Source organism: Myotis daubentonii, chromosome 10 (genome assembly GCF_963259705.1).
Source record: "Myotis daubentonii chromosome 10, mMyoDau2.1, whole genome shotgun sequence".
NCBI lineage: Eukaryota > Metazoa > Chordata > Mammalia > Chiroptera > Vespertilionidae > Myotis > Myotis daubentonii.
In genome coordinates, this window is record NC_081849.1 from 85,900,593 (window position 1) to 85,925,862 (window position 25,270).

The 25,270-nt window shown below is 67.8% G+C and overlaps 1 protein-coding gene across 1 annotated transcript in view; it reads right to left on the reverse strand.

Moving 5' to 3' along the window:
• Window positions 1–745: 745 nt before the first annotated feature.
• The window catches only part of ADCY1 (adenylate cyclase 1), a 33,041-nt gene continuing 8,516 nt past the window's right edge, over window positions 746–25,270 (reverse strand). The window contains exons 5-20 of the mRNA XM_059655985.1: window positions 20,020–20,147; window positions 18,660–18,818; window positions 18,097–18,238; window positions 17,061–17,216; window positions 14,873–15,067; window positions 14,075–14,172; window positions 12,628–12,712; window positions 11,581–11,670; window positions 11,148–11,404; window positions 10,748–10,871; window positions 6,901–7,017; window positions 6,149–6,295; window positions 5,615–5,713; window positions 4,289–4,403; window positions 3,711–3,835; window positions 746–2,219 (exon numbers count right to left, since the gene is read on the reverse strand). Coding sequence (XP_059511968.1) covers window positions 1,887–2,219; window positions 3,711–3,835; window positions 4,289–4,403; window positions 5,615–5,713; window positions 6,149–6,295; window positions 6,901–7,017; window positions 10,748–10,871; window positions 11,148–11,404; window positions 11,581–11,670; window positions 12,628–12,712; window positions 14,075–14,172; window positions 14,873–15,067; window positions 17,061–17,216; window positions 18,097–18,238; window positions 18,660–18,818; window positions 20,020–20,147 — 2,370 coding nt within the window. The 3' untranslated portion in view covers window positions 746–1,886. The remainder of the gene's footprint in view (window positions 2,220–3,710; window positions 3,836–4,288; window positions 4,404–5,614; window positions 5,714–6,148; window positions 6,296–6,900; window positions 7,018–10,747; window positions 10,872–11,147; window positions 11,405–11,580; window positions 11,671–12,627; window positions 12,713–14,074; window positions 14,173–14,872; window positions 15,068–17,060; window positions 17,217–18,096; window positions 18,239–18,659; window positions 18,819–20,019; window positions 20,148–25,270) is intronic.

The following is a 25,270-nucleotide window of genomic DNA, read 5'->3' on the forward strand; positions in this document are numbered from 1 at the left end:
GGGCGGCGGTAACAGCAGGGCGTGCGGGAGGCTGTGGGGACCACGGATGCACAGTGCTCCTCTCGGGGACACAAACGTGGTGAGTGCGGCCGGCGGGACCGAGCAGGCCCAGAGCCCACGCAGCCGGAGGGCAGCCCAGAGGCCACCCGACGGCACGCTGGCCCCTGCTCGCCGCCCGGTGCCAGAAGCCGCCACCGAGGGGCTGCCCAAGTGGGGTGTGCAGGAGGCGGGGGGCTGGGTGTCGGCCCCACAGGCCCACAATCCGGGCAAACCCAGCGGGGCCTGAGCCGGTCGGCAGTGGGCGCAGGGCCCCAGGCGTCTCTGCGTTCGTTAGTTATTGCTTCGGGGCCTGGGGCCTGGGGCCTGGGGCCTGGAGGACACGCAGGGCCGTGCAGGGTCCGGGGGGCAGAGGGGGCGCCGGGCCGGGGTCTGTGGGAGCATCTGGAAGTTCGGGCTGCGTGCTGCCCCACTGAGGTCGGCAGGGCATGCGAGGGCCATGCAGGGCACACGGGGTCACGTGGGACACGGGGGGTCATGCCACAGGGCGGAGGGTCGCCAGGCAGGGGTGCGAGTGCCGGAAACACGGCGCCTCGGGCTCCCCTGTGCTTTGGGGGTGACGGCGGCCCGGCACCCGGCGCACTGTTGGGAGCTGAGCACCCCCCGAAGGCCCAGCCTCTGTGCGTGAACACTGTCCACGGTTAAAGACACATAAGGCAACACAACGTGTGAGCACAACGGAGGAAGGGCCGTCCCCCGCCGGGGCCTGGCCGCTGAGGTGCGCTCAGAGCGTTTCCCGGCTTTGCACGTGGTTCTGTGGACCAGGTGCCCCCGGCCAGGTGACGGGTGGGTCTCACGGGGCATCTGGTGTGTGTGTCCAGCTGGGCTGCCACCTGGCCCACCCGCCCCCACTCACTGGGGCAGGTGCCGAACTCGGCCCCTGTGGCTGTGGGGTGACGAACGCTTCGTGGAGGTGGCAGCTGGGGTGCCCTCACCTCCCTGGGCTACAGCCGTTCATCCCGGGATGGCCTGCACCCTCCTCCGCCTCTGAGGGGACACGAGGCCACGCGAGCCCCAGGTAGCGTATGCACCCCATGACCCCCTGCAAAGCGCCCGTGTGTGCGGCAGCCTGTCCACGGCGGGGCCACAACCTGCCCCCATCTGCTCTGGCCGACACAGCGGGACCCCAGGAGGGAGGCCCACCACGCTCACTGCGGAGGCCGGCCTGGCCCGCATCCCCGCGCCCACCTGCCGTCACCGTCCCGCCTTCTGCAGCAGAGACCCCTGGATCCAGGATCGTAAACTGAAACACGCGTCCGGGGCTGGTTCTGCCGGAGAAACGCCTTCTGTCCGGGAAGCTGCTCGCGGCTATGGGCGTCGCGGGTCTTCACGGCGAGCACAGCCTGGCGCCGCGTCCGCCGCCACTCGGAAAGTCGGACCCACCGACCCACGGCCCAGAGGCCCAGAGAGCGAGGGCGCCCCGGCTTCAGGCGGCAGGGGGCCCGCACAGAGGGACGCGTGTCACACGCAGAGACGTGGCTGCAGGCCCGGGCCCCTCAGTTCTCCTCAAACCGTCCATCCAAGGCCCCACCCGCCCTCGGGGCCACCCCGGCTCCTGCAGGCTGGCTCGTGACCACTCGGCGACCTGGCGGGTCCCGAAGGTCTGACCGCTCACCTTGCCGGCCGACCGGCCCAGGTCACAGCCGCCAGGCGGCCTCAGTCCGTGCGGGCGGGGTCCGCCCCCAGTCACTGCCCAGCTGCTTTGGGTCCGGCCTGGACGGCGCCCCTTCCCAGCCCAGCCGACGACCCAGCCCTGCTCTGCCGGCCGGGCTGCTCCTGCCGGAGTGACCGAGTGCCCGAGGCCCTGAGCCTTCTGCCCGGCGCCCCAGCTAAGCCTCCTTCCCGGCCGCTCCCGGGGGCAGGTGTGGGCCTGGGGGCCGGGGGCCCAGCCCCAAGCCCTGCGGCGCCCCCAGCCCGGCTCCCACGGGGAGGCCGGCCAGGGAGGCCGGGGGGCGGCCCGCGGCCAGGCCGGTCTGGTGGCCGGCTCTCCTGTAGGGACACAGTTTCCGCTCCGAGTTCGGGGGCCTGGCTTGCGAGTTTCCGTCGGTCCTGCCTTCCAGGAAGTAGGTGAGCATCTCGCCCTTGCCCTTGACGCTGACCTTGCCCCGGCACAGGAAGTGGTAGCCGCCAGGCCGCAGCAGCCGCTGCACCTCCTCCGTCACCTGCAGGGAGGGGTGGTGACCTCAGGCGGCTCCAGGCCTCTGCTCCCCCCACGGCCACGCTGGCCCCTCCCGGGGAGGACGGAGGGAGAGCAGGCGCTGGAGGGGCCCACGTGGACCAGGCACCAGGGGGGGAGCCTGGGACAGAGCATGACCGGGTCGTCTCTGGGTCGGGACGGGCAGGAACCAGCTCAGTGGGAGGGGGGAGGGCAGAGCCCAGCGGGAGCCACACCAGGCTGCCCCGTCACCCGTCACCTCAGAACCCTCAGTGCTCGAGGGCAAATCAACATCCAGGTGTGGGGTCACCGGTGCCGAGGGAGCTGGGCCGACCCCCAAGGAAACAGGACATGACTCGAGTGCCCTGAACCTCAGGCTCCCAGCCGGCATTTCAGCCAAAAGAACTCCGGTCACAAAATTAGAAAAATGGTAAAAAAACAAGGAAGCTCTTTATCATAAAGTTCTGTAAAGCACAGAAGACGGGATTGTCTGCTGTCTCCTTCCTCACGCCGGAGGGTCCGCCCTCTCCCCCCCTCCCCGCCCAGCTCACCCCCCCCCCCCCCCCCCCCGCATCTGCGATCCACCCAGAGCCAGGCTCCCGCGTCCCTGGGCACGTGGGTCCCGCCAGCCCAGCCTGCACGCCAACCCCTCGCTGGACAGTAAGTGCCTCTCCATAGGGCCCTGTCTGCCCACCATGTCCTGTTGTGGCTCCTGAGACACACAGCAACGCGGCCGGCCTGTGTGCTGGGAGCTGGGCCCCGGGCGGCCGGCCCGTGTGCTGGGAGCAGGGCCCCGGGTGGCCCGCGTGCTGGGAGCTGGGCCCCGGGCGGCCCCTGTGCTGGGAGCAGGGCCCCGGGCGGCCCGTGTGCTGGGAGCTGGGCCCCGGGCGGCCCCTGTGCTGGGAGCTGGGCCCCGGGCGGCCGGCCCGTGTGCTGGGAGCTGGGCCCCGGGCGGCCCGTGTGCTGGGAGCAGGGCCCAGGGCGGCCGGCCCGTGTGCTGGGAGCTGGGCCCCGGGCGGCCGGCCCGTGTGCTGGGAGCAGGGCCCAGGGCGGCCGGCCCGTGTGCTGGGAGCAGGGCCCCGGGCGGCCCCTGTGCTGGGAGCAGGGCCCCGGGTGGCCCGCGTGCTGGGAGCTGGGCCCCGGGCGGCCCCTGTGCTGGGAGCTGGGCCCCGGGCGGCCCGTGTGCTGGGAGCAGGGCCCCGGGCGGCCGGCCCGTGTGCTGGGAGCTGGGCCCCGGGAGGCCGGCCCGTGTGCTGGGAGCAGGGCCCCGGGTGGCCCGCGTGCTGGGAGCTGGGCCCCGGGCGGCCCCTGTGCTGGGAGCTGGGCCCCGGGCGGCCGGCCTGCGTGAGGACAGGAGAACCAGCACCCACACCACCTACAGGAAGGTGACACCCTTATTCCTGAAATTCCCGGGGCCCCTGGTCAGGGAGCCCTGGCTGCTGGCCGGCCCTGCTCCTGGCCTCCTGGCCGGCAGCTCGGGGCCGGGGCCGGGACTGACCTGGATCCTGCCCGGGACGCCCGTGCTGTCCATCCGACTGGCCACGTTGACGGTATTCCCCCAGATGTCGTACTGCGGGCGGCGCGCCCCGATCACGCCGGCCACCACCGGCCCCACGTTGATGCCTGGAAGGCACAACCATGGGGCTCCGGGGACGCTTCCCGGAACGGCGCCCCCTTCTGGATGGCAGGTTCCCGGGTCTCCTGGCCCAGCGCCCCTTCCTAAAGCCGGGCCCACACCTCACGGGTGCGCCCCTTCGGGGTCCTGCCACGGGGGGCTGTGGGACCCTGTGCCCCCCGGGCTCCCTTCCCAGAAAGAACAGGGCTCCTGGCCCAGCTGGTGTGGCCCAGTGGATGGAGCCTCAGCCTGTGGACTGAGGCTCTCTCCCTTTCCCTTCCTCCCTGGAATCAATAAAAATATTTTTTTTTAAAAAAAGGAACAGGGCTCCTGGACGAGACCCCGCGGCTGTTCACAGCCTCAGGACGCCCTGATGGGGGGTGGGGGCCCCTTCGCTCGAGGCCCGGCCGCCCGGGGAGGCCCCCGCCAGCGCTGGGGCGGGGCGGGCCAGGGCCACCTACCCACGCGGAGCACGAAGTCGTTGTAGGACTGGTAGTTGATCTCGTCCAGCACGTGGAACATCTCCAGGGCGAAGTCGGCCAGCGCGCCCAGGTGGGCGGAGACACACCTCTTAGCCTGCACGTGGCGGACACGGGCGTCACGCTCGGGGGAAACCAGGGCGGAGGGGCAGGGGCACCCGCCGGCCAGCTGCTGGGGGCGGGGACCAGCCTGTAGCCCCAGTGGGATCGGGGACCCACATCCACCAGGCAGCCCTCCGCCAGGGCCGTTCCGTGGCCCGGGAATGGCTCATCTTCTTCAGGGATTTTCGGCACCTGCAGCCCCTGGGGGTGCTCAGCACCCCACCGCACAGGTAGGGGCCTGAGACGGAGGCGCCGAGATCAGCCCGGGGGTCTGAGGGCGCTGACCACCAACCGTAACAGGCGTCCGCCTGGCGCGTCCCCCGCTTTCCTCGGGGGTGGGTCTCTGTGAGTGACGCCCTCATCGCTACCCAATGACTTTCTCTCTGTCTGGTGGCTTTTGACGTCTGCTTGTCTGAAACTGAGGCAGCTGCTTGCATTTTTTTATTCCCGCCACCACGGTGTATCTTTCCACCTCCTTCCATTTCTAATGTATCTCCGTGTGTGTGCCCTGACACTTTTTTAAAGTGTGTTTCTTGTGGAAAACCTAGTTGGGTCTCTTTTATAAGCCACTCCGTCCGTCTGTCCGTCCGTCTTCTACTTGGTGTGTTTACCGTTCCCATTAGAGGGATCGCTGGGCCCTGGCCGGTCGGGCTCAGTGGACAGAGCCTCGGCCCACGGACAGAAGGGTCCTGGGTTCGATTCCGGTCAGGGGCACGCCCCTCGGGTGCAGGCTCCATCCCTGGCCCTGGTCGGGGCGTGCGATCGGGAGGCAACCAGTCGGTGCTTCTCTCACACCCACGTTCTCCTCCTGTGTCGCCCTCCCCTCCCGCACCCGCTAACGATCAGCGGGAAACACCCCCGGGAGGATTAACAATAACGTAAACAAATGTGGGTTCCTGGTGCAGGTGGACCCGCGTCTGCCAGATCCACGTCTGCTTTCCACTCGCTGCATTCTGTTCTTCCTCTCTTCCTGCCCTTTATGGGGGAGAAGGAGGGGGCAACCTGTGGACTTGACTCTCTGCTCTGCCCTGGGCCGGACGCTCGGGACGGGCCCAGGCCCGACTCCCCGCAGGAGGCCGTGTCTGGAGAGAGCCGGTCGCTGACCCTGATCCTGGGCGGAGGGCAGACGAGGCCCACGGACAAGGTCCACGGGGCGAGGAGCCGAGGGCCCCAGGGCAGCGGGGCGGGGCTCCCCGGGCCACCCACCTTGGCCCCGGCCGTGGGCGCCAGCCCCCCCGCGGCCATGTAGGTGCTGCCGATGGTCTTGATCTTCTCCAGGTCCTGGTAGAAGTCCTTGTCCAGGAGCTTGTGGGAAACACAGAACTCACACGTCACCTTACACGGCAGACAAGCCGCCGCTGAGCGCTGAGCCGCGAGCACGTCGGGGAGCACCACGGTCGGCCGAGCCGAGAGCCGCCCGAGGGCCACAGAGGCCTTAGAAGGAGGAGCCGGGGCCGGAGAATGTGCCTCGGCTCACAGCCTCCGGGCGGGCGGGGCCGCGGGAGGGACCAGGATGCTGGCCGGAGGCGGCCGCTGCCCCACCCGCAGGTGCGGCCCAGCCCGCGCCCGGCGCTGACCAGACGGGCGGACGCAGCACCGGCCTCACCGCCCCCTGCCCGCCAGCGGCCTCCCCCCGTCCCATCTGGACCCACAGAGACAGACCCTGTGCCTCCACCCGGGCCCTCGAGAGACACCCGCCGGGAGGACACTCCTCTCGCCTGCCCGGCCAGCCGCCCTCACCTCGTCGAAGTCGGCGATGATCTCGTTGAGCAGCCGCAGGCACTCCACCCCCATGTTGTTGCCGTCCAGCTCGATGTAGAAGTCGTTGAAGTTGGGGATGGACGCGAACATGACGCTCACCTGGGCGTAGGACTGGTAGTACAGGTCCTGGGGGTCGGAGGTCGGGTCAGCGGGCGGCCGGGGCCCTGCTGTGGAAGGGGCTTGAGGGGGCCGGGTCCCCCCATTGGTCAGCTCACAGCCAGTGCAGAGCCTGCTGGCTCCTGGGGGCGGGGGGGCAGCAGGACGGCAGGAGCCGGGGAGCCCTGCGGCCGCGCGGCCAGGCTGACCTGGGGCTTGTGCGGATGACGGCTGGCCAGCCCTTCGCTCCGGGCTCGGCCTCTGTCAGCCCAGCGTGCGGCTCCCACGGCCACAGGAAGTCGTGACCAGCCCACGGCGCCCACACCGGCCACGGAGGCCCCGTCCCTCCTCCCGGGACACGGGCACCGTGCTCTCTCCCAGAACCAAAGGGGGGCACTTCCAGGCGCCTCGTCCCCCCTAGGAGCCTCCTGATGGCCACACCCTCCCTGCCCTCGGGGCCGGCAGAGGGGACCCCGACCTCCCTTGGGGCCGGCAGAGGGGACCCCGACCTCGGTGAGACTGTGAGAGGACAGGGAGTGGGAGGGCCACTGGGTGGGACCTCGGCTGGGCCCGGCCCCCACCAGCGGCCCCTCGGCCTTGGGGCTCAGGGCTCGGGGCTCGGGGCGGCGGCTCACCATGTTGCGGGGGTTGGAGAGCAGGAAGTGCTGCGCCACGTGCGCCGGCAGCAGGTTGAAGAGGATCCTCCTGTTGTCCAGCTTCACCCGCTCCATGTCGTCCCGCTCCTCCTCCGCCTGCGGGGTCAGGCCTCAGCGCCCGCGCCCACCTCCTCCCGCCGGGCCCCCCGCCCCTGGCGTCAGACCTGCTGTGTCCCCCACAGGAGCTCCCAGCCCCCCTGCAGCCTCCCCTTTCGAGGTTCCCTCTGCCCGGCCACCTGCCCGGAGCTGAACCCCTCAGCCTGTCTGTGCTGAGCCCCCTCTCCCCATGGCGGCGGCCCCCACAGTCCCATCCACGCGAACACCGCCCGCCTCGCCCTTAACGAGACCCGTGAGCCGCCTGCGCTGCCCCTTCACTGAGGACCCGAACACGCTCTGTCCCGTCACCCCGGGCGCCCCGAGCGCCGAGGCCCCCCAGGCCCGTCCCCGGGCGGCGGGGCTGGACCCACGGCTTCTGGGGGAGCCGCCCGGACCTGCCGACCCGTCAGGACAGAGCGTGGAGGCTCCGCCCGGTCCCGGGCAGCGGTGGGCCCGGCGTCCGCAGAGCCCCGTCCACAGCACAAGCCCCTCAGGCCACACGGACCCCGGCCTGCGGTGCCGCCGCCTCGCTCGCGCTCGGACCCGCTTCCTCGGGAATCCCGCCGCCTCCACGCGGGCCACGGAGACGGCAGAGGCTGTGGGACCAGACGGCGGACCCAGCGCCCACACGGCTGAGGGACCAGAGAGGTCTGACGGGGGCTGCCGAGCCCCAGCGGGTGGCCCTGAGCTCCGGGGCCCACCCTCGGCCACGGGAGGGCTCCAGGCACCACTGGCCACGGACAGCAGCCAGGGGTGGGCTCCAGCCTCCTCTCCGTCCACGGGGAGTGAAATGCCCGTTTCTAAAGGCCGGTCCTGCGTGTCGAGGGGTCGGAGGGCACGTGCTGCCCCGTGAGCCGGAGCGTCCCCTCCGTGGCGGCGTCAGAGCCGTCCAGCTGGTCGGCGGCACGCGGCCACGGTTCACGGAGCGATTCCCACGGGGGCACCGGGCACCGCGAGGCCGGGGGTTTTCTGGGAAAACAGCCGCGCGAGGTCCCAGGAGCCACCAGGGGCCTCCTCCCGCTCCTCAAAGCAGGTGGACAGGCCGCAGGCGAGGAGAGGAGCCCGGAAGCCAAGACCCCGCTCAGCCCAGGGCTCTGCGCCCGGGGGGAGGGGGGGCCTCCACGCGGAGCGAGCCAGGCGGGGAGCCCTCCTGAGACGGCACAGCCGGCCCCGTCCGCACGTGCGCACTGACACACGGAGGTGCTGGAGGGAGGGTGGAGAGGAAGGTCTTTAAATGACGTTTCGTGTGTCGATTGATGGCACAGAGACTTGCTCTCCGAACACAACCCTCAACACTGACGATATTTCCATGAAAACGCTGCGGCCAGAGCGGCTCTCGCTTGCTTTCCATCTCGCTTCCGCGCTTTCTGAGGAGCCGCTTTGGTTCCGAGTTCCAGTTGTTTCTACCCGTTCACGGCTCATCGGATTCCCAGCGGTCGGACCTGCTGTCGTCCCCCCTCGTCTCGCTTTAATGCGGCCGCAGGTGCCGACGTTGCCGCCGACGTGGTGAGTGTCCGTCTTCGTGGCCGAGGAGCAGGAGCCGCCCAGTCGCCCCCCCCCCCCCCCCGGCCCCCGCCGTTCCTCCGCCGGGGTTCCGGCGCCACACAGTCCACGCCGTCCGGAAACTGCACGGAAAACTCTACAGACACGGTTCACCCGTTTAAATCGGGCCCCGTGAGCCCGGCCGGCGCGGCTCGGTGGCTGACCGTCAACCTGTGAACCAGGTCAGGGTTCGATTCCGGTCGGGGCACGTGCTGGGGTTGCAGCTCCATCCCGTGGGGGGCGTGCAGGAGGCCGCCGATCCATGATTCTCCCTCATCATGGATGTTTCTCTCCCTCTCCCTTCCTCTCCCTATAAAATCGATTTTGAAAGTCGTGCGCTGTTCCGAGGAGCGCGACGGAGTCTCTCGCTGTCCCCTGTCCGCTCGGGCTGGGACGCGCCCGTCTGCCCGGCGTCTCCACGCTGTGGGCGCTCCCACCTGCTGTGACTCACAGTCGTCCCGGCGTCAGGTCCACTGTCAGGCAGCGCAGGCCTGTGTCCCGCCACCTGGTCCTCCTCCTCGGTGCTCCAGGGCGGCCACGCAGGCGCGCGGGTGGGCTCGGAGGAGGGGAAACTCCTGGCGAGAAGGTGAGCTGCGGCCGTGGTGACGTCCCGCTGCCCGGCCGCGTTGCTGACGTGAGGCGGCGGCTTGAGAAGGCACCGCCCGACCCCGGGTGTGGCCAGAGGGGCTCGGCACACGCCCAGGGAGAGCCGTCGGCCGTTTTATTTTCATCGGAACCAGCGCTGCCCCAGGATTCTCTACTGAGTCCGAGAGGAAGCCGCCGAGCGAGAGCGCCCCCTCGGGAGGCGGCGGCGGAGAGGGAAGCCGGGCTCCGTGAATGTTAGCCGGGCAGAGGCTGGAGGCTCTGACGGCCGCGCGACAGTAACTGTCCGAGGACAACACTCCATCCGGCTGCGTCCTCGCTCGGCTGGGTCACGGGCAGTGCGGGCGCTTCTCCACGTGTCCCTGCAGCACGGCGCCCCCGGGTCTGCGCACGGAACCCCTGGGGGCTCGCCTCTCGGGGGCGAGGGCCTCATCATTGGGGGACCCAAGACGGGTGTTTACTGGCACTGAAAGGGGCACCAACCCCAGGAAAAGCCCTTGCCAGCCCAGACGACAGACAGCACCTGCCTGGGGGTCCCCCTGGGGGTCCCCGGCTGGAGATCCCTCGCCAGGGCCCGGTCCTGCTCCGCAGGCCTGGGCACAAGCCGGAGCCCGGGTGGGGCCCACATGCCCGGTGGGCGGGTCACCCTGCCTCACCCCATCGGCTCTTCTCGCTCTGGGCAGCTCTTCAGCTCAAGGACCCAGAGGGGCTGGGGGCGGAGTGATGCGTCTCGGGGGCCAGCAGCTGGGCCCCATGGAGAGCGGACCACGCGGGCAGCACGCCCACCAAGGCCGCTCCCTCACCTGCGGGCTTTCAACTGCCGCGGCCAGGTCTGCGCAGGGCCAGGTGTGTGCTGGCGCCTGCTCCCACCCCAGGACCCACCAACAGGCCCCCTCGCCACCCATTTCCTGTTGGCACAGCCAGCGGGAGGGGGGGAGCCGGGGGAGCCAGCCGAGTCCCTCCCGGCACGGTCACCGGGGCTGCCCGTCCTGTGGCCGAGGCTGTGAATTCCGTCAGTGGCCGCCCTGTCCCGAGTTCTGGGATCTGCCCGGCTCCCCGTCGGCAGTGGGAACGGGCCCTGTGCTGTCCCAACGCCCACCCGGGCATCCCTGCCCCACAGGCCCGCCTGCCTAGAGCCCGGCTTCCCGGTGTGGCATGAGCTCAGGGCTGGGCCAAGGCCTTCCAGTCCACAGTCTCCCCACAGGCCTGGCTCAGGGTCAGGCCTCACACGGGTGGGTTTGCTGAGAACAGCCAGAACTCAGCGTGCAGGTTGGAGAACAAACGAATGGGCTAACCCTCAGGGACAGAAAGGAGACCAGCGGTGGCTGGAATGCCTTAGGGGACGGGGAGCTCACTACTCACCAGCCACCACTAAACTCTGACCCCAGGGCTCGTGGAGCCGTCCCTCTAGCCCTGCTGTGCTGCCTCCCCTCGGGCTCGGGCCCCGGCCCCACGCCCCACCCTGGACTGTGTCCACCCTCACCCTCACGGCCGGCCAGCGTCCAGCCAGGACCGCCCACCTGACGCCCGCTCCCAAGGGGCTCCGCCCCCCCGCCCCCCGGGGAGCAGGAAGGGCCCATCTTGCCTGCGAGGCCCAGAGGTAGTCCAGCCGCAGCTTGACGTCCACCTGCCGGGCGTGCAGGGCCAGCGTGCAGGAGAACAGCAGGACGGCCAGGACGGGCTCGAAGCTGCGCCCAGACGTGGTGCCCCTGGGTGCGAGGAGGAGGAAACCCCGTCAGTGCCAGACTCTGGCATCGAACACGAGCCGTGTCCACAGAGCGCCCTCAGACCCAACGCCCACGGGCACCCCCAGGCTGAGCACGTATCCCCGGAGCTGACCCGGGCCGACCCGCGGGTCCCGGGACCAAGGCCTTCCCAGACCTGGGGGCGGGGGCGGGTGGAGAAGCACCGACCAGCAAGCAGCACCCGCGCCGTGAGCGCGGACCTCGCGCCGCCCGCCTGTCCCGCGGGAGAGGCGCACCTACCCCACGGCCCTGGTGTAGCCGCTGAGCTCCAGGACCAGGATGTAGGACGCGCTGAGCACGCACAGCAGGACCACTTTGGGCAAGGAGGAGACCCGCAGGAAGAGGGCGAGCGGGAGGGTGCCCACCAGGCCGCAGAGCAGGGCCTGGGGCGCGGACTCGCAGGGCGGGGCGGGCAGCACGGCGTCCAGGCCGCCGGGCGGCAGCACCACCAGGGACCCGTTGGGACCGGAGCTCCAGGCCCAGGGCAGGCAGCCCACCTGGAGGGGCACGGAGGGCACGAAGGGGGGGGCTCACTCCCCACACGGAGCTGCCCCTCAGCCCCAGCTCCGCCCCCTCCACGGCTCCCTCCCCTCTCCCTCCCCTCCCGTCTGGCCCCCGGGGCTCCCCACAGGCCCTCCCCTCCCTGCGCCCGCCCTGCAGCGCCGGCCCTCACCACACAGCCTTGGGCCACTGCGTAGATGAGGACGACGATGAAGGTGCACAGGGCGGTGCGGATCCGGATGGTCAGGCAGCCCGGGAGGCACTGCACGAGGGGCCGTGGTCACCAGCGTCTCCCGCTCCAGGGGCCCGTCCGGGAGCACCTCCCCACGTGGACAGGGCCGTGGCCTCCGCAGGGGTCGCCGGCTGGGCCCCGCCCACTCCTCATCACACACACACACACACACACACACACACACACACACACACGCCTCTTGTGTTTCCTTATATTTAATCTCCCAGGGGAAGGATCTGCCGGAAACCTGGTGTCTTTCCATTACAAAGAGCAGCTCCCTCCCCGCACTGAACCAGAGAACAGCCTGGCCTCACGTTTTCATAACGTTCGGTCCTGGCTCATCGACGGTGAGAATTTCCGTTTACGGGGCTTTGTGCTTAAGTAATTCTTACCGTTTTCTTCAGGCGGGTTCTGTATAATTCTTACTACGTTAAACATTTTACCTTAAATCTATTCTCATTCGTTTTTCAATATTCAACAATGTCATGGATAAAGGTCAGTTTTTTAAAAAGTCAGAGTTCTTACCTGTCCAGGTACGCACACACACACCTGGACCAGGTGAGGCACGGGGACAGGGCACATGCACACACACACCTGGACCAGGTGAGGCACGGGGACAGGGCACATGCACACACACACCTGGACCAGGTGAGGCACGGGGACAGGGCACATGCACACACACACCTGGACCAGGTGAGGCACGGGGACAGGGCACATGCACACACACCTGGACCAGGTGAGGCACGGGGACAGGGCACATGCACACACACACCTGGACCAGGTGAGGCACGGGGACAGGGCACATGCACACACACACCTGGACCAGGTGAGGCACGGGGACAGGGCACATGCACACACACACCTGGACCAGGTGAGGCACGGGGACAGGGCACATGCACACACACACCTGGACCAGGTGAGGCACGGGGACAGGGCACATGCACACACACACCTGGACCAGGTGAGGCACGGGGACAGGGCACATACCTGGACCCGGGTGATATGCAGGTACAGGACACAGGCCACCAGGAAGCAGATGCAAAACACCAGCAGGAGCAGGATGGCCACGCTCCTAGGACAGAGGCGCCTGGTCACTCGGGCTGGGTCGGCGGGTGCCCCAGAGGCGCCTGGTCACTCGGGCTGGCCCGGCGGGTGCCCCAGAGGTGCCCTCCAGCCCCTCCGCCCCCGGAAGCAGCAGCATCTCTGGCTCCCGTCCAGGGCAGGGGCCCTAGGACCCCCCACCCTCCCCCAGAGCCTCCCAACCCTGAGTGCGCAGAGGAAGGGGGAGGGGCGCTGTGCGGACTGGGCTGCTGGGCTCCGTCTGGGACCCGCCTGAGCCCCAGGTGGGGCCTCCAGGTGCGCCCAGCGGCGGGTGCTCCCCGGAAACTCAGAGGGCTCCACGCGGACGTTTCACTAGGAGACGCTGTGTGTGAGGGAAACGGGGAGGTTTCCTGGGTCCCCCTCGCTGGGTCACGTGACACAGGTTATTAACACCCTTCCCGGGGCCACTGTCCCTTCGGCGTTTCTGGTTTCTCCTCCGAAGCTGAGGCAACGGCGGGGCGGGGACTGAGGCCCCTGGCGTCCCCGTTACAAACGCAGCGTCGGCCCCGAGTGTGAGCAGCCGCCCGGCCGTGCAGCGTCAGCCCTGAGCGTGAACAGCCGGCCGGCCGTGGAGCGTCGGCCCTGAGCGTGAACAGCCGGCCGGCCGTGGAGCGTCGGCCCTGAGCGTGAGCAGCCGGCCGGCCGTGGAGCGTCGGCCCCTGAGTGTGAGCAGCCAGCCGTGCAGCGTCAGCCCTGAGTGTGAGCAGCCGCCCAGCCGTGCAGCGTCGGCCCTGAGCGTGAGCAGCCGCCCGGCCGTGCAGCGTCAGCCCTGAGCGTGAGCAGCCGCCTGGCCGTGCAGCGTCAGCCCTGAGCGTGAGCAGCCGCCTGGCCGTGCAGCGTCAGCCCTGAGCGTGAGCAGCCGCCTGGCCGTGCAGCGTCAGCCCTGAGTGTGAGCAGCCGGCCGGCCGTGGAGCGTCGGCCCTGAGTGTGAGCAGCCGGCCGTGCAGCGTCAGCCCTGAGCATGAGCAGCCCACCGGCCATGGAGCGTCGGCCCTGAGTGTGAGCAGCGCCCGGCCGTGCAGCGTCGGCCCTGAGCGTGAGCAGCCGGCCGGCCGTGGAGCGTCGGCCCCTGAGTGTGAGCAGCCAGCCGTGCAGCGTCAGCCCTGAGTGTGAGCAGCCGCCCAGCCGTGCAGCGTCGGCCCTGAGTGTGAGCAGCCGGCCGTGCAGCGTCGGCCCTGAGCCTGAGCAGCCGGCCGGCCGTGGAGCCGGCCAAGCCTGGCCGTGGGCCGAGGGCGTGTGTGTGGCGTGTGCATCCCCAGCGTGGGGCAGGATGAGCTTAAAGAGAAAGGAACCCCGGCCCTCGCCCCCCATGCCCACCCGGAGCCGCACTCACTGGGGGATGATGAGAAGGTAGACGAGGCCGAACAGGGCGGCCAGGACCAGGGCGAGCACCACGGCGCTGGTGAAGGACTCGTCCGGGAGCTGCTGGTACTGCGGACAGAGCCCCGTCAGGCTGCTGCCCCGACCGCGGGAGCCACCGGGACACCCGGCCACAGCAGCGGCCACAGCAGCACTGCCCTGGCCAGCGTGGGCCAGTGGTCAGAGCATCGGCCGGAGCACCAAGGGTCTCGGGTTCGATTCCCATCAAGGGCAGATGCCTGGGCTGCACATTCGATCCCCGGCCCCATTCGGGGCACATGCAGGAGGCAACCAACTGCTGTATCTCTCTCAGATCGTTGTCTCTCTCTCTCCCTCTCCCCCCCCCCCTCTCTCTCTCTCTCTCTCTCTCTCTCTCTCCCCCCTGCCCTCCCACCCTAGCTTCCACTCTCTCTAAAAAGAAAAATCAATGGCGCCAGGCCTGTGTGGCTCAGTAGTTGAGCATCGACCTAGGAACCAGGAGGTCAGAGTTCGATTCCTGGTCAGAGCACAGCCCCGGATTGCGGGCTCCATCCCCGTAGGGGGCGTGAAGGAGGCAGCTGATCCATGATTCTCTCTGATCTCTGATGTCTCTCTCTCTCTCTCTCTTGCTCTCTCTCTCCCCCTCTCCCTTCCTCTCTGAAACGAATAGGAAAATATATTTTCTTAAGTCGATGGGGAAAGCATCCTGGGGTGAGGATTTAAAAGAAGGGGGGGGGTGCACGTGGCCGCGTCCCAGGGCCCCGACTCCGGCCGCCCCGCGCCCCGCACCCACCTTCCGCTCGCGCTCCGCCTGCTTGTACTTGAGGGTGAGCAGGTGCAGGTCCGCCATCTCCAGCTCCGCCTGCCGGGCCTCCAGGAGGCGGCCGATGTACCTGTTGACGCGGGTGCCGGGCGCGGTGTAGGCGGCGTTGGTCGAGAAGGACAGCCGGTTCCTGCCCTTCTCCGAGGCCGTTCGCAAGGCCCTGCGCTGCGGGCGGCGGGGAGCAAGGCCGTCGTCAAACGCCCGCCCACAGATGGAGGCGCCTCACGCCCACCTGCCCCCGGGCCCCGCGTCTGGGCGAGTGGGGACCAGAGGGGGGTCGCGGCTCCGCCACCTGCCGGCAGAGATGCCCCCGGGGGGTCCTGGCATCGGTGACGGGGTCACACGGCGACTGTGGGGCGGCCGGGAGGAGGGCGGCAGGACCCCGAGTGCCACCGGGGACAGTGCCCAGGACAGGGCAACGACGCACGCTGGTTCTTCGAAAATATCAATAAAATTGACGGATCTCCAGCGAGTGTGACAGAGAGAAAGACACCGACAAATCCAGGAGGGAACTGTCCTCTGAGACCCCCGACCGTGAGAGGGAATCGGAGCGACCTGAGCGAGGTGCTCATCCACCGACACCGCAGCCTGCGCTCCCCCTTGGGGCACAAACTCCACCGTCTCCACCAGGAGCATCCGAACCGCCTGGAACAGCAGTCGGCCAGCTGCGGCTCTTCGGCCCCTTGAGTGTGGCTCTTCCACAAAATACCACGTGTGGGCGCACGTACAGTGCGACTGAAACTTCGTGGCCCATGCGCAGATGTCGGCATTTTCCGGAAGAGCCACACTCAAGGGGCCAAAGAGCCGCCTGTGGCTCGCGAGCCGCAGTTTGCCGACCGCGGGCCTGGAATTACTCAGAAATCGAAGTCGTCGTTTCCAATCCCCCAAACGCAATGCCCAGCCCGGCGGCTCCGAGGAGAGTCCGGCCGAACGCCGGAAGGAGCACGAACCCCGACCCTACAGCCTCTTCCAGGAAACAGGCGAGGAGGGCGTGCCCCGATTCACGTTATAACGTCCGCATCAACCAGACGAGCCGCAAACACGGACAGCTGCCGGCCCTCTCCCCTCAGACAGATGCGAAAAGAATCCTTCACAACACGAGCCCAGAACTCGGCGAGCTGTCACCGGAAGCACACGGCCCACCGTGTCCAAGGAGCGGAGCCGCTGGGACATGTCAGCGTTGACGCGACCCCCCCCACACACCCCCCTCCCCCCCCCCCCCCCCCCCCGCCGCTAACGGGCTAAAGAAGACGACGCCCACAGTCTCCCACGGGTACCGGCCGGAGGAGCTCTCGACGGGACTCAAAACCACACGCCGAGCCGCCCTCCTGGCCCCCGACCGCAGGGCACGTAGGGAGCCTCCAGATCCAGTTCCCACGGACACGGGCTCCCGGCCAAACCCACACCAGACCCGAGGCCACCGGCGGCCCCGTGAGAGCCCGGACCTTCACTCTCTGAGGAGCCTGCGAACCTCTGGGGATCGATGCCTCTTAAAGGCACGGAACCGAGAGGCGGAGGCGGCGTGAGAGGAGGACACAGTCTCGGGCGGCAGGAGGCGGGTCCCTGGTGAGCAGGCAGACCGGTCACCCCGACAGAGGGGCCAGGTGCTCCCGGGGCTGCGGGCGAGGACGGGGGAGGTGGGGGGACACGCAGGCTGCTCTCGGTGTGGTGGGGCCAGGACACAGCCCCCCTGCCCAGAGGACTGGGGTTCCCGGAGGCGCTGGGGTCTCGGGCCAGAGTCACAGACGTGAGGCACGTGCCGTTAGAGTGGACACAGGACGCCCCACTGAGCTCCAGGCTCCCCCCCCAGGACCCTGCCCCCGAGGCCAGCAGGGACCAGAAGAGCCGGACCCACACACGTAGGAGGGCACAGCCAGAGACGCCCCTCACCCCCACCCCCCAGGGATGGGGTGACTGGGCAGAGGCCCGAGGGAGGGAACAGGAGGCCTGAGACTCTGGACGGAGCGAGACACCTGACATGTGCGTGTCTGAGGCAGTCAGACAGCGACGGGGCTCTCACGCGTGAATTTACCGATAAATGGGCGGAATGCCGGGCTGCAGAGAGAAGTGCCGGCTAAACAAACATTCCTGCAGGAAAGCACGTCGGCCAAGACCGAGCCAGCGCGTCCGAGCTCCCGGGGGGTGGGGGGGGCCCTACCTTGTCGTCGTCCTCGCAGGTCATGACGTTGGAGAAGGGGATCTCGGCCTTGAACATCTTGCGGCACTGCATGAGCTGCACCAGCAGGTAGCACACCGTCTTGAACTTCATCCTCTTCGCCGGCTTGATGTCCGAGAGGATCAGCCCCGGGAAGATCTGTGCGGACAGCGGCGGGGACGGCGTGAGCGGCCGCCCGACTCTCGCCCTGCGTGGCTGTGGCAGGACGGGCGTCTGGCCAGGTCTGCTGCGCACGGGGCCTCGGGGACACGTGGGGACCAGCAGGCACCAGCCGGCGATGGGCCCACACACGCTCCCGACGCACCCCCTGCCTCTGAACACGGTGCCGGGGTCGCTGAAGGAGGGCAGCTGATGGGGGCAGCTGATGGGGGGCAGCTGATCGGGGGCAGCTGATGGGGGCAGCTGATGGGGGGCAGCTGATGGGGGGCAGCTGATGGGGGGCAGCTGATGGGGGCAGCTGATGGGGGGCAGCTGATGGGGGGCAGCTGATGGGGGGCAGCTGATGGGGGAGGCATCAAGCAGGGCACTAGGGCCCACACACCCTCTCAGAGCTCCTCACAGGCCTCCCTCTTCAGCCCAGCACCCCTCACCTGAGCCCTGGACATGATCTGGTCACCCTGCACCCTGTCCACATCGCCTCGAGCGCCCACATAAGCTGGCCACCGTCCTGCTGTGTGCCCCCATCCCTGACCCCTGCAGGGTGTCTCTAACCTGTTTTGCACAAGAGGCAGTGAAGGCCCGGGAGGAGGCACCACGGACCCAGGGCTCAGAGATGATCAGAGTGCCTCCCCCCAACACACACACGCACACACGCACACACACTCACACACACACGCACACACACTCACACACACGCGCGCACACACACTCGCACATGCACACACACGCACTCACACACTCACGCACACTCGCACACGCACACGCACACGCCAAGGCCAGCCCCCGACAGGATGCGGGGGACGCCCGCCCCAGGGTGCCTGGGGCGCAGAGGCAGCGGGAGGAGGGGCGCGGGGCCCACCTTGCGCCGGTGCGAGGGCACGATGAAGAATGTCTCAATGTTGTGGGCTCTCAGGAAGCTGTTCCTCTCGTGCCCGTGGCCGGGCTCCACCTCGTAGTCGCCGTTCAGACAGGCCAGCGTGGCCTCGGTGATGTGCACCTTCCTGCAGGGCGAGCCGCGGCTCAGAGTCCCGGCTCCGGGTCCGAGCGGCCCGCGCTCAGCCCCCGGACACGGCCGGCCCTGCAGCCCCGCCGCGAGGACAGGGACCCCCGCCCGGCGCTCGGGGCGACCTCCCGGGGTCAGCCTGGGCCTGGGTCTGTCCTGGGAGCAGAGCTCGTGCAGCGAGGGCCCGGGAGGCGTCCCGTCCCGGTGGGAGGGGATCTGAACCCGCTCCGAGCCCAGCCCCTCCGGGAAGGAGGGAAGCGAACGGCACCAGAATCAGCACCGGGGACAGCGCCGCCGCCCGAGCCTCCTCCTTGGCGCTCCGCTCGGAGCCCCGCCCACTTTCTGAGACGCACGTCGCTGGCGGCTGCGGGGACCCTCCCCGCCCCCATCGCTGCAGCAGCCCCCTCGCCCGCACGCACCCCGGGAGGCCCGCGGTCTCCATGACGTTGGCCAGGGTCACGTCGTTGGACCACACGTCGTACTGCCACTTGCGCAGGCCCAGGACGCCGCAGAGCACGCGGCCCGTGTGCAGCCCCACGCGCATGTTCAGGTTCACGTCGGTGGCCTCGGCCACGGACCTGCGCACGGACACGGGCGTCGGGCCGCGGAGCCGTCCGCTCCCTCCCTCCCGGCCCCAGGGTCCGGGCCCGGCGTCCCCGACGGCCGAGCTCGGTGCCCGGACGGGCAGGAGCGTGAGGCCCCCTGGCCTGGGGAGCCCAGCCCCCCGCTGTGCCCAGGAGCCCCCCCAGTCCCAGCCACCGGCCATCACAGGGCACCGCCCCCGCCCACCAGGCCGCCCAGGAGGGAAACGATGCCGCTCTGTGTCCCGGGAGCCGGACGGGGGGCCTCCGGCCACGTGAGGGCCACAGCGCGGCCACCGGGGGCCGGCCTGGGACTCTGAACCGTCCGGGTTTGACCCCGAACTCTCAGCCTCGGGAGAGGGGGCTGCAGAACGGCCTGCAGGGGCCCCGGCGCTCCCCAAGCCGCCCAACTACAGGCTTTACGGGTGCAGGTAGTGACCCTGTCCGCCAGCGTAAAAACACAACAAAACGTGCGGACACCACGATCAGACCCCGGCCCAGGCGCCTCTCCCCCTCCCAGCGGTGACGACCAGCCCACCTCCAGCCTGGCTGAGGGACACGGGACGGCGTGAAGCCCTGAGGCCCTGGGAGGGGGGAGACCACGCACAGAGGGGGGGACCGCGTCACCCTGGCCTGAGCAAGGACAGCCCCCCCCGAATCATCTCATCATCCACAGACGTCAGGCCTGCAGGACAGAAACGGAGGGAAGGGCGGGACCCCAGGGTGGCCCAGAACCCTCGGGAGAAGCAGGGCCTCAGCCACGGGCTCCCGGCTCCAGGAGGGACTCTAACCCCGGCTCCAAGCCCAGCTCCTTCCCCAGGGAAAGAGAGAAGCAAACTGGGCCCCAGTCGGCACCTGGAACAACACAGCCAGGACCAGGCACGGCTGCCCCAGAAGCGGCAGGCCAGGCCCCGGTGCCCCAGGGACGCCCCCCACAGGGCACCCCTGCCCCCAGGCCCCGCCCCAGGAAGGGAACTCCCCAGTCGGCCCCCTGACTCTCATCCAGCTACGCCGGCGAGATGACTTGCTGCCTGAGGGGTGCACACGGGCCCTGGGGGTCCCTCACAGAGTCCAAAGGAGGGGTCACGCAGCCCCCACAGCAGGGGGGCTCTCTCGCACCCCTCGCCTCGGCCGGGTCTCGGCAGCCCCGGCACAGGTGACCACCGGGACGCACGGGCCCGCGGCCGCGGGCACTCACGTGATGGTGTCGATCATGTCCAGGCCCATCTCCACGCAGCAGTGGGCGTGGTCGGCCTTGGGCTGGGTGAGGCCGGACACGCAGTAGTAGCAGTCCCCCAGGATCTTGATGCGCCGGCAGTGGTTCTCCTGCAGGCAGAGGGCGCGTCAGGGACGGCCGGGCGGCCCCGCCCCTTCCACCCACGAGGTGCTGGAGGCCAGACCACAGGGTGGGACGCACGCCAGGGCCCCCCCTCCCCCCAGGGACTCCCCTCGGGCAGCGCAGCCTCGGGAGGGCGGGCGGCCCCCCTGGCTGTGATCAGGGTGGCCCTGGAGCACCCGCGCCTCCCCACACCTGCCCTCAGGCCTCCTCCAGGCAGGGGTCCATCTGCCAGTCCCTCCGCGCACCAGGCCCACCCCACAGACCCTGCCCAGCCTGGGCACCAGCTCCTCCCAGCCCAGCTCCCACCCCCGTGGGGCTGGCACACGCCCCTCTTGTGACGCCCTCTGAAACATGCCAGGTCCCCCCTCACCCGGAAGGGCGGGCCGCACGCATCTGCCAGTCCCTGCAGCCTGGGCCCCACGTCTGGGCCCACAGATCTGATTCACCTGCTGGGCCAGAGTCCTGACCCCGCCCCCACACCTGGGCGTCACCACCTGAGCGCGTTCCTGGGGGGTCGCAGCTGGGGGTCACCCCAGGAGCCACATGGGAAATCTTCTCGGTGCATCCACTCACCCGAGACAACAGCAAGCCCGTCGCACGTTAACAGAAGTGACACCTCTGAGGTAACAGGACATTTCTCACAACAAATGACTGGCGAGAGGCCTGGCTGCTTCCACTTTTCTCCAGTGTCTGCCGTCCGGTGTCAGCCCCCCGCTTGTGTCAGCCCCCCGCCTGTCAGCCCCCGCCTGTCAGCCCCCACCTGTCACCCCCTGTTTGTGTCAGCCCCCGCCTGTCAGCCCCCCACCTGTCTCCTCGAGCCCAGGGCTCCGACCCAGCTCCGAACACCCACAGTTTCCACCTAACTGCGCTCTGTGCTCCCGCTAACGAGCCAACGACAATAAGATCCTCTGGCAGGCGGCCTGCAGCTGGCCATGCGAGCGTCCCGGGCGGGCGAGGCCCCGGCCTCTGGGGTGGGGGTGGCCCTTTAACAGCAGCACAATCACAGCCGCCTGTGCCCCCGGCTGGAGACGCAGAGCGAGTCCCTCCCAGCCCGCCCCACGGCAGGCCCCACAGTCCAGAGCGGGTTGGGAGGTAAAACGCATCGTCTGGGCCCGGCGGGCGAAGCTCAGTGGTTGAAAGTCGACCATGAACCAGGTTCGATTCCCGGTCGGGGCACAGGCCGGGGTTGCGGGCTCGATCCCCAGTGTGGGGCGTGCAGGAGGCAGCCGGTCCATGATTCTCTCTCATCACTGAAATTTCTCTCTCTCCCTCCCTCTCCCTTCCTCTCTGAAATCAGTAAGATATATTTTTAAATGCATCATCTGGTTTTATTCATCTCAAGCGCCCTGGCATCTGTGAGCAAGCTCCAGAGACCCAGGAGCGTGCTGTTCGTGGATTCTGACGTGTTCGCTCCCTGAAAATACTGGGGTTCCCGCGGGAGCATCTGATGCCTGAACCCGGTTTCCGGCCAAAGCAGAGACAGAAGGGACAAGGCCGTGGGAGGGGCCTGGAAGGGAGGGGGCACCAGTGAGGCAGCAGAGGACAGGCCGGAGGGTCTCCTGCCCTGGCTCCCAGGTGTGGTCTGTGGGCCCCTGAGCAGGCAGCCATGGGGCCAGGAGGCAGAGCCCCCAACAGGCCCTGAGCCCCCACCCACCCCAGGCCCAGGAGGGAGAGGGGGTTCTACGCCATCGGGAAGACTCACGGGGTCTAGAGCCCAAAGGCGCCCCCACCCCAGGCGGACAGGAGGACGGGATGCTGGGAAGGAGGTCGCTCCAGGATCTGGGGCACCTGAGGGTGGGCAGGTGCGGAGGGGACCGGAAGGGGCCCATTTGGGTCCCACTGCTGAGGAGCGTTTTCCTGGGGGCCGGGGTGGGGTGACCCCCACGCAAATGACAGGCACCGGGACTTCCAAGCATCTACCCGCTTTCCAGTAAATGATCTATTTCCTGCTGAGGAGGAAAAATTACAGAAACCCAGGGTCACTGTAGAGCATGCAGAACAGAGTCGATAATACGGTAATAACTGCACGGAGCCAGGTGGGCACTAGACCTACCGGGGCCATCACTTCCTAAGGCATGTGAGTAACAGGAAGCTATACACGGGAATGGATACAATGTTGCATGTAAGTGCCTAAACACACCTGGGGCTGATACAATGTTGCATTATGTTAGTGACCTGCTAGGAAAGGCGCCCCTCCTGTCCGGCCTCCCAACTGCCCAGTGACGTGTGTGCGTCACCTGCAGGGTCTGAGGTCCCACGTGTCCTCTCTCACGTGCGGGAACAGCCACACTGAGGCTGAGAACATGCATCAGAGGACAGGGTCTCCCTGGGAACAGCCTCTGAAGGGTGGGGTGGCGACCAGAGCCAGGGACACAGGCTCCCATCGCCCGGCACCCCGAGGAGCTAGTCCAGGGCCGGGACCAGGCAGGTGGCCCGCACACGGAGAGCTCCCCTCGCCGCCCCCAGCCCCCGGGAACCCTCCGTAGAGGCACCTGCTCCGCCCAGTTCATTCCCTTTCCCACTGAGAAAACGGGCATCCAGCCGGCCCTTCCCCCCACAGGCGGGGGAGCAAGACTGAGCCCAGACAGGCGTTGCCCCCGAATCCAAGGGGCGTGACCAGCGCCCATACGTACGTGGGCACAGAGCAAACGCGGGTGGGAGATGGAGCCGGTAAGTGGGGGAAAGGCCAGGAACCCGGCACGTGGCAGCCGCCAGCGCGGAGAAGGGACAAATAAGCCGCCCGCCGCTCTGGAGCCCAAGGCAAACAGCCCGTGTCTGTGCCGCCGCCGTGGCCGCGAGGAGTGGCGTCCGCCCCCCAGCTGAGCGTGCCTTCCCAGCCACGCAGGACGCCCCACGCCCTGCACGCGGGCACGAGGGCGACGGCACAGCCGGGCCAACCCCTCCCTCCTCAGCAGGATTCACCCGCCGTAAAACGCGTTTGTAAAATGGTCGTGAAGACGGATTCAACCCGGGCCACTCCCCCGGGGCCAGAGGAGCAGAGGGAAGAGCCGGAGGAAGGCGATGGGCGCTCCGGTCTGGGCTCCCGTGCAGTCACCTCAGCCAGAGCCGGGGGTGAGGGGGCCACAGGACGGGAGGGGGCAGGGGCGGCAGGAGAGAAGAGGGGGACCCAGGCTCCGCCCCAGAAACTGCCCAAAGCGAAACAGAAACAAAAGGACGGTCTGCAGGTCCCTGCAGGAGCGGGAGGAGCATAAACATCCGAGCTAAATAACAACGAAAAACGCATTAGAGCCCCGGCCGCTGCCCACACCGTCCGTCCGTCCGTCCGTGCGCGGAAGTTCGCAGCCGGACGTTTATGTCAGAAGAGAAAACGGCCTCAAACGCGTGGCCTCGGTTTCCACCTTAAGAAACTGCAAGGAGAGCCCTGGCTGGTGTGGCTCCGTGGACTGAGGGCCCGGGTTCGATTCCCGGTCAGGGCACAGGCCTGGGGTGCGGACTCCATCCCCAGTGGGGGGCGGGCAGGAGGCAGCCGATCCGTGATTCCCTCATCATTGATGTTTCTATCTCCCTCTCCCTTCCTCTCTGAAATCAAAAATTTTTTAAAGAAACTACAAGAAGAGCAATTTAAATCCAAAATAAGCAAAAGAAACAAAATAACACAAATCGGACAGGAATTTATTAAAATAGAAGATCAGAGACATCAATGCAGCGGTTCTCAACCTTCTGGCCCTTTAAATACAGCTCCTCATGTTGTGACCCAACCATAACATTATTGTCGTTGCTACTTCATAACTGTCATGTGGCTGCCGTTATGAATCGTCACGTAAATGTCTGATATGCAGGATGGCCTTAGGCGACCCCTGGGAAAGGGTCGTTCGGCCGCCGAAGGGGTCGCGACCCACAGGTTGAGAACCGCTGCATCAGTGGCACCAAAAGCAAGTTCTTTTTTAAAAAAATCAATAAAGCCCTGACCGGTGTGGCTCAGTGGATAGAGCATCGGCCTGCGGACTGAAGGGTCCCGGGTTCGATTCCGGTCAGGGGCATGTACCTTGGTTGTGGGGACATCCCCAGTGGGAGATGTGCAGGAGGCAGCTGATCGGTGTTTCTCTCTCATCAATGTTTCTAACTCTCTATCCCTCTCCTTTCCTTTCTGTAAAAATCAATAAAATATACCTTCAAAAATAAAATGAAATAAATAACTAAAGCTGGCAAACCTCCAGGCAGAACGATCAAGAAAGAAAAACGGAAAACACCAATTACCGAAATCAGGAACGAGAGAGGTCGCCCCAGAGTCTACAGACCTTGGGGTGACGAGAAACACTGCGAGCAACTTGAATGATGCTGACAACTTCGGTTAAACGGACGGATTCCTCGGAAATAAAAGGACCACCACACTCCTCAGGGCAGCAGCGCAGGGCCCGGGGCCTGTCTGGGAAACTGGGTTTGTAGCTGAACGCTCCCCAGATGAAGCTCCTTGCCCGACGGCTCCACCACGAAACGCGGCCACAGGCTCAGGCAGGAGACGACCCCCGTTCTGCACAGACTCCCGGGAAGCCGGCCGGAGGACGCCCAGGCCCTGGGGGCGAGCACGCAGGACCCTGACCCCACACGGGTCAAGGGAGCCGGAGTGACATCCTTCAGGATCGCAGACGGAAAAACTCGCAACAAAACCTGAGCAAATCAAGCCAACAACAGATCAAACGGCCCACCGCCGCCCGCGTCCCTGTCCGGGGACAAGGTCGTCCTAACATCCGCCTGCGTCTGCGAGTCGTCAACAGGAACTAGGAGGGAAACACCGCGTGACCGACGCAACAGACGCAACCACACGCTGGACAAAAGCCAGCATCCGTTCCTGACAGAAACTCGCAAAATGAGAATAAAAGGAAACGTCCTCAACTTGGTGGAAAGCACCCACGACCCGGCCGCGCTGACGTCACGCGTGGTGGAGACAGACACCCTCCCCGAAGATCAGACCAAGACAGGAGCCGGCTCGGCCCGGCCCAGGCCCCCGCCCAGGCCCCACCCGGGGAGGACCCTCTGGGAGGCGCCCACAGGCAGGGAGTCTCCCAACCCCACTGCGCGGGCTGGGCAGTGCCCGCCTCCCTCACGTGCAAACCCACAGGTGGTCCCGGGAACCGAGTGGGTGAGCCAA